General features: G+C 48.3%; 1 protein-coding gene across 1 annotated transcript; it reads right to left on the bottom strand.

Moving 5' to 3' along the window:
* Positions 1-4,171: 4,171 nt before the first annotated feature.
* ETH_00000430 (structural maintenance of chromosomes protein, putative) lies at positions 4,172-12,994 on the bottom strand (the record flags this gene model as incomplete). Its single annotated transcript, XM_013380754.1, has 26 exons — positions 4,172-4,377; positions 4,764-4,932; positions 5,287-5,463; positions 5,669-5,814; positions 5,943-6,045; positions 6,254-6,304; positions 6,537-6,680; positions 6,937-7,077; positions 7,195-7,275; positions 7,436-7,615; positions 7,732-7,834; positions 8,008-8,057; positions 8,285-8,413; positions 8,554-8,638; positions 8,812-8,891; positions 9,066-9,166; positions 9,265-9,316; positions 9,631-9,823; positions 9,997-10,052; positions 10,324-10,458; positions 10,625-11,014; positions 11,256-11,454; positions 11,638-11,917; positions 12,143-12,256; positions 12,501-12,669; positions 12,827-12,994. 26 exons carry the CDS (start codon positions 12,992-12,994, stop codon positions 4,172-4,174), a joined length of 3,702 nt encoding a protein of 1,233 aa, XP_013236208.1.
* Positions 12,995-17,208: the final 4,214 nt, after the last annotated feature.

The raw sequence follows: 17,208 nt of genomic DNA, 5'->3' as shown, positions 1-17,208 counted from the left end.
TAGGGTAGTAGAGCCGATTTTCACCTGTGCGTGTGTCAGTTGCTCTATTCTGAATGCGCTGACAGTTTCTCACGTGGGCGACAGGTGTTGCTTTGCCTTCAGTGCGCACAGCTCTAACTGGTGTTTGCCATCTCTTGTGACATGCAAAAATGTGACATACTTTTGCGCATACAACGCGGTGAACTCGCTAAAAGTAGCTGCAAATGTGCAATAAGCAGTTAGTGGAAATCATGCAACGCTTTTCGTTGCATTGGTGTGAGACAATCCGCAGAGAGTTCCCATGAGTACGCGCTTCTTCGACTATGAAAATCTTGAAAGCCAGACGCCATCCTTCAATCCCCTGAAGCAAACGGTTTAGGAACGAGTAGACTCTCCAGAAGAAGGCTCATCCATGCTGGACACTTCACCCAACTAGATTACGTTTGGTATCATTTTCAAGCGCGTCAGTACACTGTGTCCCCACAAGTGGACAAATCCATTTATTTTTCATCATGGAAAAATATGACTTTATACAATCGCCTCACACGAGACAACCTATGTTTCCTGTGGTATTTGGCAGTAGAGTGCTCTTCGACCTGAGGAAAACCCTGTACTACGCTGACTTAATTGACTCTAATGGCTTCTGACTCTCCCGGATTCACATGCGAGAAAAACGTGCCGGCAACGCGCGTAACCTCAGCCTCAATGTGGACAGCCGAAATGGCGGGAATGGCGCGTCCTTCGCGCGTCTGCGAATTGCAAGTATTGAAACAGGTACTGAAGACTGAAATTTCAACAGAAGTCTCCTTTTAAAAATCAAAGCTGATTTTATTCAATAGTTGGGCACTTGACACGAACCCATTATAGAATGATCGCGTGGGAGACAGCGAAAAGGCGGCGCCGATGGTCACCCCCAGGCCACGCCGGACAATAGGCAACTGTGTTGAACACCCTGACCACCTCGCGTCCCTCCGAAATCGTGTTCTGAAACCTTCACTAACAGGACCCCAAAATAAAATCAAAGGCTATCACACTATTTTACTTCTTAACCGTTTACTGGGGCTACAAGAACAAGTTTGAAGATGAGGACTATCCTAGCCACCCTAGTCGGTTTCACAGCCTGCGCAGCCGTTGCTGCAGACGGAGCACCTGAGTATCCTTCTCAGCTTGCAGTTGAAATCGATCCAGAAGCGATTATTGCGATCCAGCAAGATGCAAACGCCGACCCACGTCTCTTTTTCCCACTGAGCGGGCTTGTCTCCGCCAAACTTGCCAAAGTCTTTCAACCCAACATATACCCAACCCCTCCTAGTCCCCAGACAACTTACCACTTTCACCTCCATCCTCATCCCCATTATCCGCATCCTCAGCCAAATTATCCTCATCCTCACCCCCATCATCCTCATCCTCATCCTTATCCTCATCCTCATCCCCATCATCCTCATCCTCATCCCCATCAACATCCTCATCGTCATCCCGACCATCATCCCCACCATCATCCTCACCATCATCATCATGAACATAATGTTCATGTGCCTCAACATCAGCACGCTCAACACAACGGTCACCAGAACAACGGTGGCCCAGCTCATTATCACCATGACTACCATTTTGCGCATCCTCATCAAGAGAACCAGCATCACCGCGAGGAAGAGCAGCTTACCGACATCAACTAAGCTATTGGTCGGGAATTAAGGTGCTTAGTCTCAGTAGTCAGTACAGTACTAGGCGACGTCTGAGATCTTCATGGCAAAGAGATACCAGCCACCAAGCTGACTCGGCTATGTTTTATTAGACAAATTTAAATTTAAAGGGCTCCAATTTCAGTCTCTGCAGGTCTGCCCCTGAAAGCACGAGAGGGGCCTAAAGGGTGATTGGCGCTGCAAATGCAGCTACGAAGTGCCATTTTAAATACGGCACAGGTTCTCCACGAACTATTTTTTCATCAACCCTTTCATAAGCGTTGCACGAAGCATCGACACTAAGGAACATCACTGCTACAGTGCATTTAGAACTCCCTACGATGTTAGAGAATACGAATTGTGATCATTTGCTCCAAAGAGGACCTCACTACGAAGCATTTCACAGAGATCACTGTTGCACGTAGCCATTAAACAGGAGTTTTAGTCAAATGTCCGATGGCAAGATGATAGTGTTCCTGCTACGCTGCTTGCTGCTATTAGCGTGAGACTTCAGCCCCATGGGTAGCGAGGTGATTACCGCTGACGTCTCCTGGGGCTAAAGTCCCACATCCAAAACAGCAAGCAGATCGTAAGACTTCCAAGCGACAGACGGTTGCTGCCGCTGTCCTCAGCAATAAGTTGGAAATCAATCTGGCGGAACGAAGGAAGTGGCTAGGAGCGGACTCGTCCATGATGAACTCTCCATCGTATGAATTTACGTTTGGAATCATTTTCAAGCGTGTCAGTACTGTGTCCCCACAAGTGGACAAATCCATTTATTTTTCATCATGGAAAAATATGACTTTATACAATCGCCTCACACGAGACAACCTATGTTTCCTGTGGTATTTGGCAGTAGAGTGCTCTTCGACCTGAGGAAAACCCTGTACTACGCTGACTTAATTGACTCTAATGGCTTCTGACTCTCTCGGATTCACATGCGAGAAAAACGTGCCGGCAACGCGCGTAACCTCAGCCTCAATGTGGACAGCCGAAATGGCGGGAATGGCGCGTCCTTCGCGCGTCTGCGAATTGCAAGTATTGAAACAGGTACTGAAGACTGAAATTTCAACAGAAGTCTACTTTTAAAAATCAAAGCTGATTTTATTCAATAGTTGGGCACTTGACACGAACCCATTATAGAATGATCGCGTGGGAGACAGCGAAAAGGCGGCGCCGATGGTCACCCCCAGGCCACGCCGGACAATAGGCAACTGTGTTGAACACCCTGACCACCTCGCGTCCCTCCGAAATCGTGTTCTGAAACCTTCACTAACAGGACCCCAAAATAAAATCAAAGGCTATCACACTATTTTACTTCTTAACCGTTTACTGGGGCTACAAGAACAAGTTTGAAGATGAGGACTATCCTAGCCACCCTAGTCGGTTTCACAGCCTGCGCAGCCGTTGCTGCAGACGGAGCACCTGAGTATCCTTCTCAGCTTGCAGTTGAAATCGATCCAGAAGCGATTATTGCGATCCAGCAAGATGCAAACGCCGACCCACGTCTCTTTTTCCCACTGAGCGGGCTTGTCTCCGCCAAACTTGCCAAAGTCTTTCAACCCAACATATACCCAACCCCTCCTAGTCCCCAGACAACTTACCACTTTCACCTCCATCCTCATCCCCATTATCCGCATCCTCAGCCAAATTATCCTCATCCTCAACCCCATCATCCTCATCCTCATCCTTATCATCCTCATCCTCATCCCCATCATCCTCATCCTCATCCCCATCAACATCCTCATCGTCATCCCGACCATCATCCCCACCATCATCCTCACCATCATCATCATGAACATAATGTTCATGTGCCTCAACATCAGCACGCTCAACACAACGGCCACCAGAACAACGGTGGCCCAGCTCATTATCACCATGACTACCATTTTGCGCATCCTCATCAAGAGAACCAGCATCACCGCGAGGAAGAGCAGCTTACCGACATCAACTAAGCTATTGGTCGGGAATTAAGGTGCTTAGTCTCAGTAGTCAGTACAGTACTAGGCTACGTCTGAGATCTTCATGGCAAAGAGGTACCAGCCACCAAGCTGACTCGGCTATGTTTTATTAGACAAATTTAAATTTAAAGGGTCCCAGTTTCAGTCTCTGCAGGTCTGCCCCTGAAAGCACGAGAGGGGCCTAAAGGGTGATTGGAGCTGCAAATGCAGCTGCAAATGCAGCTGCAAAGTGCCGCTTCAAAAAAGGGACAGGCTTCCCGCCAAAATTTTTGGATCATACCTATCAATGCTTCGAGAAAACATAGAAAACAAAAGCACTGAAGAACGTTCATAGTCGGTAGTTTTAGGGGCATGCCGTGTGCTAAAATCCCATCGAACCTTCAGGTACACCTGATCGTTACGAAGTACACACCACCGGTCACTCTCAACGCGCACCACTAGAGCGAGAGCTGCTTCAGGGATGCAGCGAGATGTCGACTCAGAGGTCCTACATTAAAGGGTCGCCATCGTAAAAAAGATGGCGGACTCTGCCGCCATGTTACAGGGTTCTTAATCGCACAGGGAGTAGTAGTCGTACAAAAAGCCTGCATTAAGCATTTCAGCTGGAATCGTCACTGCAGCACCCGCCCGTTGCCGCTCTTCTGTGCCTTTTGCGTGAGGATCCACAAGCGAGTCCATTGGCCTCCTTTGGTGGGTCAGTCCTGCCTGCCAACGCTTGGCGCTCCACTCCTGAAGTGCCGTCAACCAGACGTGTCCTGCAAAGTGCAAGCATTGCCTCTGCATGAGCGCATCGTGAATGGACTACGCGAAGGCAGCTATCGCATGTTTCGAGCCCTGTTAAAAATGCAGCCGGCAGTAGATCTATGATTCTTTGCAGTACTCACCGAAACAAAACATCCGCATGCGAGAACATTCCCTCCTTCAGTGAGACTATCAAAAACTGGGACGTGGGGAACTGCGTCTTAATCATGCTGCCTGATAACCGAAGCCGGCAGAACGTAGCAACCAACCGCAAAAGTTCTTTCATTCGAGTACCTGGAAACGGGGATTCTTGCACTCGCGAGCATATTAGTACACTCTAGTTGACGTGACCGCTGACCACTGTTGCGCGCGGCAGCCCAGTGTGTGATCGAAAACGTACCAATGTTCTGAGTGTGGGACAAATCTAAGGCGGCGTCTACTTCGTCGAGAATGTAAACGGGAGCAGGTTTCACTTTAAGAAGCGCAAGGATTAGTGAGAGAGCCAAAAGCGACCTCTGACCCCCAGAAAGCTCTGAAAGAGAATCTTTCCATTTGTGGTGGAACGCTATCTGCACACAAAAGGCAGACAGATTCTTTTCACTAGTGGCAAAGGGCAACCTGCACATCGAATGCAGCCACGGCTAATGAAGCATCCGTAATGTGCTACGGCGAAATTGTGCTCAGACGTGGCTACGATACCAAATTAGGAGTATCTCTGCTCTATGGAAAGGCCTTTTGATATTCCAGAGGATGAGTACAACATTAATGCGTGGATTTACCTACGGTCAGGGCATTTACTGGTAAAACATATTCACCATTCACACACACCAGCAAAACATACACACGTGAAAAGGTGATACTACTCACAATGTTCATCTTCGGAAACAGTACCATTATCGCTAGGCTTTCTTTCAGTAAATTACCTTCATTTCTAGCCCTTTCATCAGGTCATCGGGGTCCACCTGCACAAGCTTGGCCTGCGCATTAGGTAACAGCTGCTCAAATATGGCCGCAAAATTCCCGTCAACAAGACGCCATGTATTTCCTAAGGATTTCTGTTTTTTTTCGTCGAGCGATGCAATAACCTCCCGTATCTTTTCCTGAACATGGCTTGCAGCTAACAGCTGGCTGGGCACTGAGCAACGTCTAGTTGTTTGTTCAAACATATACAGATATATACTTGAAGACTCGGCTACCGAAACTTATGTGAAAGACAGAAGCATGCACAGTCTTTCCTAAAATGGAGAAAATAGCAAGGGGAGAAACCAAATAAAGAGAATAAAGTATTGACACGCGCATAGATACCCGGTCTGCTTCCACTTGGGCCTTTCGACTTAAGAGGATTTGTAGCTCAGCCTCGGTTTTCTCAAGTAATGTTCCAGCAGAGCTATTAACATTTTTTCTCAACCGGTCAATATCGGCCTTCAGCTGCTGAATACGCTGGCGTGCAGCTGAACGCGTGGCATAAAACGCAATAGCTAAGCATATCTTGTGGTGAATACAACTTTCCAATACCAAGAGGTATGCAAGGCTTCAAAAAATGGTAGAAAGCAGGATGCGCGTAGAAAAGCTAGCTTACTTTCAGGTCGCAATTGTTTGAAGTCATACGGAGTGCCGGTCTGGTTGAACTTGGGTTCCTCCGCAACAAGCCACTCGTGGGCTGAGAGCAAATTTTTGACGTCCTGCAAATGAGTATAGGTTGGCGCGATGCACTAAATAGAAGTAAGTTTCCAGAACATGCACTAGAGTTACGGGTCACGTCTCTCCCTTTGAGGCTTTTCATGAACCAGAGGCTTTGCACCTCCACGTGCCGTGGCTCGAAAATCTCTACAATAATTTGCATGCAAAATGGCTTCCTTCAGACGGTTTCCGCGATACTGGCAGGCCCACCTCTCTTGCAGATGAAAGCGTCTTCTCGCGGTCCCTAGCTGCGAGATCGAGCTGAGGACGGAAAGGCAAGACAAAACTTACAGTATAACGCATAAGTTAAAAACAAACTCCATGTATGAAGCTTAATAGAGGGCTCGGAAAGTCTTCGGGCATTGTTACCCACTGCATTACACCCGTTTCGTGTACGTTTTTCATTCGCCGTGAGTGCAACTACACAACGAGGCCCTGTCTGTATGCTATTGCAGAGTAAGATGAGCAGAGTGATTGGGCTTTTTCTGCTGACTTTCTTTAGTGCGATAGACTTTGCCTCCTTGGCCTTTGCAACCCTTTTTAATGTGTCCGCCGCACGATTTTGTTGCTGGCATTCTTTTTGAGCTTCGGTGGCTTGCTCCATCAGTTCCGCCTCTATCTTGTCTTGTTCAGAAATCTGAAAGCATCAAGATTGCGCTTTCATCACTTCTCTTCAAGTGAAACACTTGAAGGAGAAATCACATTTCTTCCGTCGCCTTTAACTGTGGCACAGCTTATAAAAGTCAGCTACAGCGACCACAAGTGCGCATTCAGAAACTCTTAATAAGCAGAATGAAACGGTGTCTCCTGGATAAGTAGTAAACGAGGCAAGCGAAAAGAAAAGGGCACGTCCTTAGCGTCCACGGCATTAGCTACATGCATGCCCGACTAACCTTTTCCTTTAGTTCCGCATACTTCGCATCCAACTGTTGCTGTTGTTGCCCAACTTTCTCAATTCGAGATGCCAGGTCACTGCGGGCTCCTTCTAGCTCCTGCTGCATCGTCTGCAGCTGCAGCCTCACATCGCTCGTTTTCTGTAGCACCACCAGCCACGGAAATCGTAACCAAACGTATGCGCGATTGTCTATCGTAGGACGGACGTGCCCTCAGCAGCAAAAGGCAGAGGCCCAGCCGTATTGCACAAGTCTCACTAATTGCAGTTCCTCCAGACGTCCTTCTGATTGCTTCAGTTGAGTACGAAGAGCCTTCACCGCCTTGCTGAGCGTAGCTTCCTGAATCCCGAGTCACGCTCGTTCCCAATCATACAGAAAAACATCAAAAGTAAAATATAACATCACAAGGATAACACTTGAGGGCCAAATGCTGCTTTGTGGGCAAGTGGCTACTATATAGGCCGGTAGTGAAAGCCCTATATGCTGATCCCGCACGCACGATCTTATCCTTGTTTGTCTCAATATCATGGATCTCTGTTTCCAACCGCAGTATTGTATTCTGGGCCTCTCTTCGTTTAACCTCAACCTCCCGTTTAAGCTGTTCTTTTTCCCAAAGAAGCTTTTGCACCTCCTCCATACGTGCGCGGCAGGATCCTGCGTCGCTGCTCCCCAATAGACGCTGCGCCCAACATACAAACAACCGCGACACCTCCATCGTTTGCGTTGCTCAACCACGGCAAGTCAGACAACTGTACAAAGGGGCCAGCTATACGTAGATTTGGTCGCATTAAGCACCTCAGTATTCCTCAGTTGATTTTCTGCCAGCCTCAGAGACTTTCGAAGGCCTTCTGACTGCTGTTCCCGAACCTGGAGGGGTGCCAACTCTGTTTCAAGTGCTCTGAACAAATCGCACAGAAAAACAGGCAATGCTTCTGGCCGGTAACAGAGGTCACCACAGCCAAACGACCTGGCAGGTTCATCGTTGTCCACTGTGCAAATTATGTGTTTGTGGTGAAAAGTTGATCAAGACGCCGTGAATTTGGAGTTTTCTTACTCATTGAAAAGAGTTACCTGATGCGGACTGCGACTTCCTCAGCTGATGTTGCTGCATTCTTGTATCGCTGCGATTAAGCAGGGAAAAGATAACAGATTTCAGTGGCACGAGTCACAGGTGCTTCACGCAGGCGAGGGGCAACCTGGACAAAGGACAGAACTTCCCACTTTAGAGAGCCCACGTATACCCACACTCGGTCCCTAGTCTCAAGGATTCTTCTGCGGCGCCATATAGTCGAAATTTCGGAAACAGACTGTTTGACTCTATTCTGATAACTCTGGCAGTTTGCCGCACTTTCCAGGTGAGCATCGTCTGTCGCACATCCCTCACACTTCCACCTGCCATGATTCCTCCAGTCTGAAAGACATCTCCCTCTGCAGTTGCTGTGGGGAAAGCCAGCCTGCAGTTCTTCTGGTAGGTGATCTGGCGCAGCACCCCCAGGCGACAACAGCAAAAAGATAGGCTCTTACATCAAGTGTGGAAATGAACTGGTAAAATTTTAAGGGCAGCAAAGGCATTCTTATTAGAAGCATGACACCGTGAAGGCGGACGACGCTTATCACCTTTTGAGCTATCGCTGCAGAACGACAAATCAGCCCTCCTCCAAAGGCATATTCGGCCACTTTGGAATGCCTACGAACGTCATACCTACGAAGAGCCCACAAGGCAAGGAAGGACCATGCAGTCAAAAAACCCGATCAACTCAGCTGAAAGATGAGGCAAAAGAAAAGCTAGGTTGAATGAGAGCATAAGCAGCGCAACCATCGGACATGGAACTTAGACGCAAAGCAGGAAGGACACCAGGAAGTACTTCGGCTCACTCAACCATGTCCAAGCAGCGTAAAACACCGCTTGTGTCGTCGGGTGGAAGACCCACTAGGCGCCGATTCGCCATTAGGGCCTAGGTTAAATTGCACAGGTTGTAAAGGCAGCAGCCGCTGTGTCAAGGTGCAGAAGTCGGGCAAAACAGCCTTCTCGATAAAACAAATCCCCAAAAGGTCGTACAATATGTAAAATGGTGCATGCTCGAACAAATATTCATCCCAAATCAATGAAAGTGCCTTAATTTTCTTACTTGCTTATCGCAAACACGACCAACATGACAATCCGACAGCGGAAGAAGCGTAACCCGCCTCCTACCTTGGGCGAAGTTGTTTTCCTTGAAAATAGCTTTACCTGGAGGGCAGTCCCGCGCGCACATTTCCATGGTGACCAGCTCTAGTGCAGACAAAAGTAGATACAACTCATACCAAACAGCGTGCCGCGAGGCTTACTGGCGTCCTTGTCGCTCACAACGATGTACTCAAGCTTCCCCCCCACAAGAACCTAAGGGCAGAAAACGAACAGTGCGCGCAGCTTCGAAGCCTTGCCGTTGTAAGACCGAATTTCAGGATGTCTAAAGTTATCTACATACTTCTTGAGCGTAGCGCTTCGTTGCACTGCGTAATTTCTGCATCGTTTTAGGCATTGTGTCTACCGCGGCGTTCGTTGTCGTGGCTCTGCGTTAGTTGGTCGGTCTCTGCTACAAATGAAAAGCCAGGTTACACAACCTCCTCTATGACTTATCATTATCAAAGTTTTGTTGACTAGCAGTACACGCCGAAGATACAGCAACCAAAATGAATGCGCACTAAGCATACTTGCGTAGACCGCCTCCATGAGCTAACGTTCTCGCAGCCCTTGTAAGTGATAGCCTTCTTCCTCGGCTCGCCACGTACCTGCATGGCTTTGCTGTAAGTGGCATATTCCTGTTTGAGAGATACAAGCTCAAAAATTTGACCTGCGAAGCGAGATGGATCAATGCCTTTGGGTAGCCTCACATCAATCTTAGCCCTGAAGAGAACGTCCCAATGCCCAAGTTCAACAATCTAACGAGCTGGCAAAAGCCCTGACACACGGAAGCAAACCCTTTAAACAAATTAGCCCGATGGTCAGTATAAGCTGCATTCCTGAGAAGAATGCGAAGACAGCGGAGACGCAGGTCGGCAGGGGCAAGTAAGCCGTACCAAGACCGCAATTCTTGCATGGCCTCCTGAGCCTCAAGACAAAACGCACGTTGCTTCTGCAGAACAAAAGGGCGGCACGCATTCCGCAACATCTCAAGAAAGTGCGAGCAATAGCAGAGAATCATGACTGAACCCTTGACTGCATGGAAGAGGCTCGTAGACATTTACAGTTCACGATGCATGAGTCAAATGCATTTATCCAGCAAAAATGCAGCTGAAGATGGGTCACAATACTACTGAAGAATACGCAAAGAAACGGGAAATGGCATAAAGCTTGTAAAAAACAGTAGAAGCCAACGGCAAGTGCCGCGGCAATGAGCACCCCACCTCTTGCAATTCAGCAAGTGCAGACTGAATTGCCGAAGCTGCCTTGTCACTGTTCCCTAGTGCCTCGATTTGACATTTCAACTCATTAATCCGGGATCTCTGTTCTTGAACGCTGTTTTCCATCAGTGCCCGATCCTGAAAACATAGGGGGCAGAAGAAGTTGAAGTCATGACAGCTGCCATTTTCCAAGGCCCAACTCACAGCCCGAAGACTTTCTTAATTAGGTGGAATAGCTGAATATATATGCAAAGGGGAGAAAATGGAGAAACCATAGGTACAAAGGGATGACAAGCCGCCAGACCGAGCATAAATTTTTCTCCTTTTCAGTTATGGCTTCTAGTTCACTCTTCAGGTAAGTTATCTCTTGCAAAATAGAGAAGTCTTGAGCTTCGAGTCTCGCTTCCTCCGATCTCGACGTCTTGAGCAAATCTCGAATAGACCCAGAGGCTCCCACGCCTCCGCTGCTAACCGCCTGGAGCTTCTCAGATTTTTCCTCGAGCTCTGACCTTAGTCGTTCAACTTCTTCAGCTAGTTGCTCAGCCTGTGCAGCCTCCATGGAACGGGAACTTCTCCTGTTCTCCAGGGATTTTTCCAGCCTCTGCACTTCTTTTTCTTGTTCTTTTACGGATATGTGAAGCATATCCAGATCTCGCTTGCAGCTGCGTGTCTCAGCTTGCAGCCGAGACAGCGCCTGTGCAATGTGTACAGGAAGATACCCAGAAAATGGATGCAAGCGGTGTTGTACTAGCAAACGTGTAACCGTAGCTTAAGTGGCCGCTGTAAATCGTAGCTGATGGCATAGCATGCGCTGCGGATGAATGCAATGAGCCAGTCACGTCCCTAAAAACAGGTCAAAAATGGTCAGGATTCACTCTGCAGAAGCTATCGCTGCACTTCATCAATGGCGTTCGAATCTAAATCATCAGCCACACCTTCTCTGTTTCTTCCTTCCTTTTTCGTAGCATCCTTAGTGGAGCGTCCTTTTCCGCTCGTGCCACCTCAAGAGCTTCTAGCTGCTTTTCCGCTTCCTCCCGCTGTCTGTCTGCAGCCTCCAGTTCAGCTATTAACGTCGACCTCTCCCGCTGAAGTTCAGCAAAGGCCTCCATCCCTTGTTGCACCGTTTGTTTTGCACTACAGGCACAAAGCAACGAGGTGCTTCACCTAAAATAGTGGAACTCGGCGAACCGAGCGCTGCCCTGCCACAATCACACTGCCAACGTGGCAGCAGTCTACAGCGCCCCGCAGCATGATTAGGTCCCTAGCAGCCCTAATACGTGGGCTTCTGGGGTGCTGCTCGTGTAAAAATTGGCTGACCAGAAATAGCGGTAAGCTGTATCAAACCTCTGGAAATGATGCAACGCTTCCTTGAGGTTAACATAGTTTTGGTAATCAGCCTTTTCCCTTTGTAGTCGTTCTACATTTGGCTGTATTTCCTCGGATAAGATACTTTGTATCTCTTGAAGCTTTTGTTCCTTTTTTTCCACCATTTTTACAGCGTTGGCCCTCTTTAACTCGTACATCCGAGTGCCTGAAACCTCCTCAATCAGGCCCAGCAGCTCTTTTGGCTTCATGTTTATCACCTTCGTTATCTTCCCTGGACCATAATTTCAAAATTTTGGACGACGAGCCCATTCACGTTACTCAGGTGTGTGCAGCTACATTATAGTAAAGCACTTAAAATAGCGAGGTGAGTCTTCCTGACCCACTTCGAAGTCCAGCGGAGATGGCTCCTTCGTGCCTCACACACGATACCCACCCACCTTTAGTACGTCTATTTCCACATACTAAGGCTTACACGGGTCCACGGCATGGCGCTTACCTTGCTGAATCATGAAATGAGGGCTATTGATGTTTAGCTGACAGCACTGGAAGAAATCTTTAATCTCTTTCACTTGCGCAATACGGCTGTTCAACAAGTACCGGTCTCTCCCTCCTGAGCAATCGACACCAGAACCATCCAGCGAAAACAAATACATCCGGAATTCCTTAATTCGTTCATGGCGCAGGGAAGCCGAAGCATGCTTTCAAGCGTGCTTCAGTTGGATTTGCGAAATCTTCGCACAACAAGCCGTATGCGCATTCTAGCGGCGGCTATATTTCTTTTCATGTACCAATAATTATTTGCCTTGTCCTTTAAGCGGTATTCACATTCTACTAGCGCTATGCTTCTTATGTACCAATAATTATTTGCCTGGTAATAGAAATTTCTCTCATCTCCTTGTATGGAGGAGGCAAAGGGTTGTTAGTCTGGTTTGGGTCATTTTTTAGCTTGATAGTCACGGTAGCCTTTGTTATGCCCGCCTGGCCCTGTTTGTACACTAAATCTTCCAGCCTGGCTACACGGACCTGAGTTCCAAGCATCAGGCAGCGTGCGCGATTAACAGCGTCTGCTGCTAAGTGGCAGGCACAGCTGGTGTAGTGGATAGCGGAAGCTGCTTTTGCTCTCAAGTAATCTGACTAGAGCAGCCACATTTCAGGGAGGCAGTAATGTGTGCTTTCTTACCAAAGAATGGTTGGAGATGCCGAGAACAAAACATATTGCGTCAAGAATGTTTGACTTGCCGGTCCCATTCAGACCTGTAATGGCGTTGAATTGGGGATGCAGGGGACCGACGACCACCCGCGAAGAGTACGACTTGAAACCGTCGAGGATTAGCTCGTGAATGTACATCTTAGGGGACTGCTGTGATACAGTAACTCAAAGCAGTGCATGCAAGACAGCTGGCTTGTTCCGTTTTTCTGCAAATTGCCGAAGTAAAGGCCAACGGCCATTACCCTACGTCTCCTGACGAGTTGCGCATACCCGCCTGAAACAAAGCCAGTGCAGAAACAGGCGAATTGACTTCCTCCAAGAGTTAAGAGGGTGGCACAAAAACTCGTAAAGTACCGTAGACTGAAGGGGAACCTTGAAAGTGGCAAACTGTTTCTTGTTTCACATCGCTGGCGCGTGACCCCACAAACAAGAAAACGCTAGTGGGCAAGGTGATGCGAACAAGTCCAAACCGCTTCACAAAAAATGTACTTTTAAATGCAAAGAATGGGGGATAAAAAAGAGAGCACGCGTTTTTTAACAAAGTAGCTGCGGCCGGCAAACCCAACCCCACCAACCACCACACAGCCCCAACTGCTGCAGACGTTTCGAGTGTTCTCTGGCTTTTCTCCGCAAACAATTGCGCAGCGAGTTTCAGGCCCTTAAAATAAAAATCCAACGAAAGTCTTCTAATTAGTCTCATTGCAGTCATAACCTCACTCTACTTGAGAACTAACGGCTATAACTAGCCTAGTGCGCAGTGGCTGGTACCAGCGTTCGACAACAGGTATAGGCTAGTATGTTTTGGTGGAACCTACGCATCGATAAGAGTACTCGAACACTTTTTTGGGCTCCTTTGTGTTGTCTACCATGACTCGTAAAGGAGCTTGCGTTCCTCCTCCAGTTGTGTCCACTCACCAGCAGCATTTTGTGAGTCTGTCAGGTCTTATGAGGGACGTTTTAATTCGGGTGGCATATATATGAGCAAATAAAAGGTTGTTAAGAGCTTCCTTTCGTTAGATTTGGGCCGCGCGAGCCTGAGTGACTCATGGAGGGGCCTCTATTTCCTTCGACTGGCTCAGTTTCTGCATGACCAAATCCAAGTAATACCATTTGCTTTCCCGACTCGATTAAAAGCCATTATTCGAGTTCAAGAGCCACACTTCTTGTCTGTTTGCAGGCCTGCGATGACACGCGTTCCCCTTCTAGCCCTATCCCGGGAATTCTTGGACCTGCACGCGTGGAAGAGCCAAAGTCATACTGTCTCCCTAGATCTTGAGTTTCTCATCAAACCTTTGTTTAATTTCGAAGTAATTTTTGGAAAGTTTGTAGATTCGCACCTCTTCGAGTTCATTTACATCAACTGATTTTGTCCACCCACTTGTGTCTGAGACCTTACCCGACGGTCTTCCCACCCATCCCTTACTGCCTCAGCAGTGTTGTAACCTGCTTAGGTTACGTTGCGGTGAGTCCGAGATCGCACAGGCTTCAGCAAAGTGTCCTGTGACCCCAAGGTGCGCTTTAGAGGGATTCCTCTCTTCTCTGGCTCTGCACTTCTTATTACGATAAAGGGAAGAAAACATGAGAGGAGAACGATAGGCAGCATTTGTAGGCGGCTCTGTCACTTTAAATTTCGTCGTGTCCCACGCAGAACCCGCCAATCGTCGTTGGAGGAACGGTGGTCGTATACGCCTTCATTAACGCACCTTCCTTCACTGACCCATACTGATTCCTAACTCGTCGTGGTGAATGTGAGGCTACAACTTTTATTCCAGCTCTGCTGCAGCCGAGCAGCACTTAAACGCGAAGCGAATAACAGCAAATTCAAAAGACCTAGCTCGATTCAGGCAAAAGTAAGTTTCCCCCCAGGTTTAAAACAGTTGCTACATGTACGAAAATGGCGAACCTTGATCCGTAGTTGCCTCACTCATGGGTCCTACAATGAACATACATAGCAAAAATGCAACCAAAGTTTAACTGCTTTTTGATGTCGTGACGCATCACTAAGGCGGAAGTCGGACCACGAACCAGCAACCAGCTCCAGAGGGGATATCGCCCCTTCCAAGTGCCCACAAAAAGGTATCACTAGGCGACAAGACTCAAGCACAATGGCAATGTAAAGGTGCCGAGACTATAGTGGCCTGCGCAAATGACTGAGTCGTCTGCAGTAACTGTTTTCAGCGATCGCTCGAGGGTCGACGACCTTAAATCTTCCCTACTGCGCAGGACTTTGGTCCCCATGGGCTGCAGAGGCGCCCGCATTACAGCAAGTAACTGTGCTACGGTCCTGGATACCCGTAGTGGAACACTTATCTGTGCTGCTTCCCACGACCAAGTAGCCTTTCGGTCGTTGATTCGCTGAACCTTATGTACTAACTGTGGGTCAGCCGGAACCGTAAGTAGGTCCCGCCAAGCACACTTTACATAGGACTTGCCCCTCTTCTGCATAAGCTTGTTCCAAGGCTCATAACCTCCTACGGCAACCGACTGCCGTAGGTTCTTTGAACGTTGTCACAAGATGGAAAAACACAACTGACAGAAGCGGCGAGCACTGCTGCCCCCTCTGAGAGTTAATGGCATCTCTGAGAGCCTGGGAGCATTCAGAAACGTTTAAAGTCTTGCATTTGCAGGGATCGTTGCACGCGGGTAGCAAACAGTATTGCGCTGCCCTTTGGAGACACATAATCGTTTCGTGCCCTAGTAATCGACAGTAGGAGACTTCGCCAGGGAGACCACGCCTTCAGCGGCCTCGTACAGGCTGCGGTTTGGCCCATACGGCGAACCCGGGCTCGCCCGAGCCACACAGGCATTAGCTTGCGATGCTCTAGGTCGACAACTGAGTTGGACTTGTCTACACAATTGGCTCTAAGTGCATCTCATCATTTCCCGCGTTCTCCGCTGGGCTTTGCTAGTTTCTTCGTGTAGTGCCTCTTGGGCTAATACCTGTAACAGTTCGTCAGGGCCTCTGGTCCCATCGGTCGTATGGCGTACTTATAGGGCACTCTTATCTTGAGAAGGCTTCTAGAGACATGTTACACTCGGCAGTACAGAGCATGCTTGAGCCTTGTTGACGCCCACCAAGTAAAGGACGTTATGGTGTGGAAAGAGGAAAGTTTACTGAATGCTTGACAAGCACTTACGCTAAACCTCTAATTATGCGGCGAATGCTACTGCCAAGGGTGCATAAAACACTTTCCGTTCTCGTTTTGGGGACAGTCCCAAGCACAACATCCTGGAAGCCAAGAAGCCAAACGAACCAGTCCACTTTATTTCCAGATAATACGATCACAGGATATGCTCGGAAGAAGCTGTTAAGATGCGAAGGTAACGCTGTAAGGAGCACTTGCCTCCATCGAAAAGTTCTGTACGCTGCTGTGCAGTACCCACATACAAAATCAGAAATGCAGCCCTGATTCCCTCATGCGAAAAACGAGAAAGTCCTGAAATCACCTCTGCTAAGTTGTCATTTAGGACCGGCTAATCAATGCTCAATTGCTTGAGGTGGAGAGGAATTCATATGGAATCGTTCTCCGCTTCATCGTTCAAAGCACCCTTTTGAGTAATTGCTCCTGCCACCAATATCTGCAACAGAGACCGTTCCACACGCCGAATGCCTCGCCAGAATACCCAACTCAATTTGTTTCTACTCGCCGAAAAACGTCGAGTGTTTAAAAGCTTGCGACAATGGCCAGACACCGGTACCCCGTTGCAGTTAGTTCACCCGACAGGTACGCTTCTGTACACTTCTTAGCGGAACTTCCAAGACCACCGTCCCTCTGCTAAAATGAGCACACGTCTTTTATGCTATCTTGTGGGCAAGTATCTGGGCACCTTCTTCACTCTCTAGTTGGGTCCCTCATCCCTAGTCCTGCTCACCAAAAATGGCCCACGTGGAATTCGTGTTTCCTGGAGCAGTTCAATAAATGAACTTCTGGATTTTACCCATTTAAAGTTTGAGAGTAGGATGAGGCCGACACAACGCAAGACAAATCGCAGCGAATCGCGGGACGAGCGTACTCACACACACAACACATAGTTGAGCCAGAGTCGCCTGCGACCCATAAATCACGCCCGTGCAGTTGTCACCTTTAGCGTGGCGCAGAGGCACTGGTGAGATGCTATGCTTGAAGCACTAAAACAAGCAAGTATAAACTAAGGCAGTGAAGAACACTCTAGTTAGCATGGATTCTGGCTGCTCAGTCGTAATCCAACAGACGGTGTTGCTGCAGTGCTAGCTTTCCAGCTAGCTGCAGTAACTAGGGATCCGACCCAGTTCCTCCCAACTGCTCCTCAAAATTGGATTATTGTCGTAGTACCAAATTCATCAATACAGCAAAACCAACCTGGTTCAAGAT

This window comes from Eimeria tenella, genomic scaffold (assembly GCF_000499545.2).
Source record: "Eimeria tenella Houghton genomic scaffold, Eth_scaff86, whole genome shotgun sequence".
Classification (NCBI taxonomy): Eukaryota; Apicomplexa; class Conoidasida; order Eucoccidiorida; family Eimeriidae; genus Eimeria; species Eimeria tenella.
This window is presented reverse-complemented; position numbering and strand designations above follow the sequence as displayed.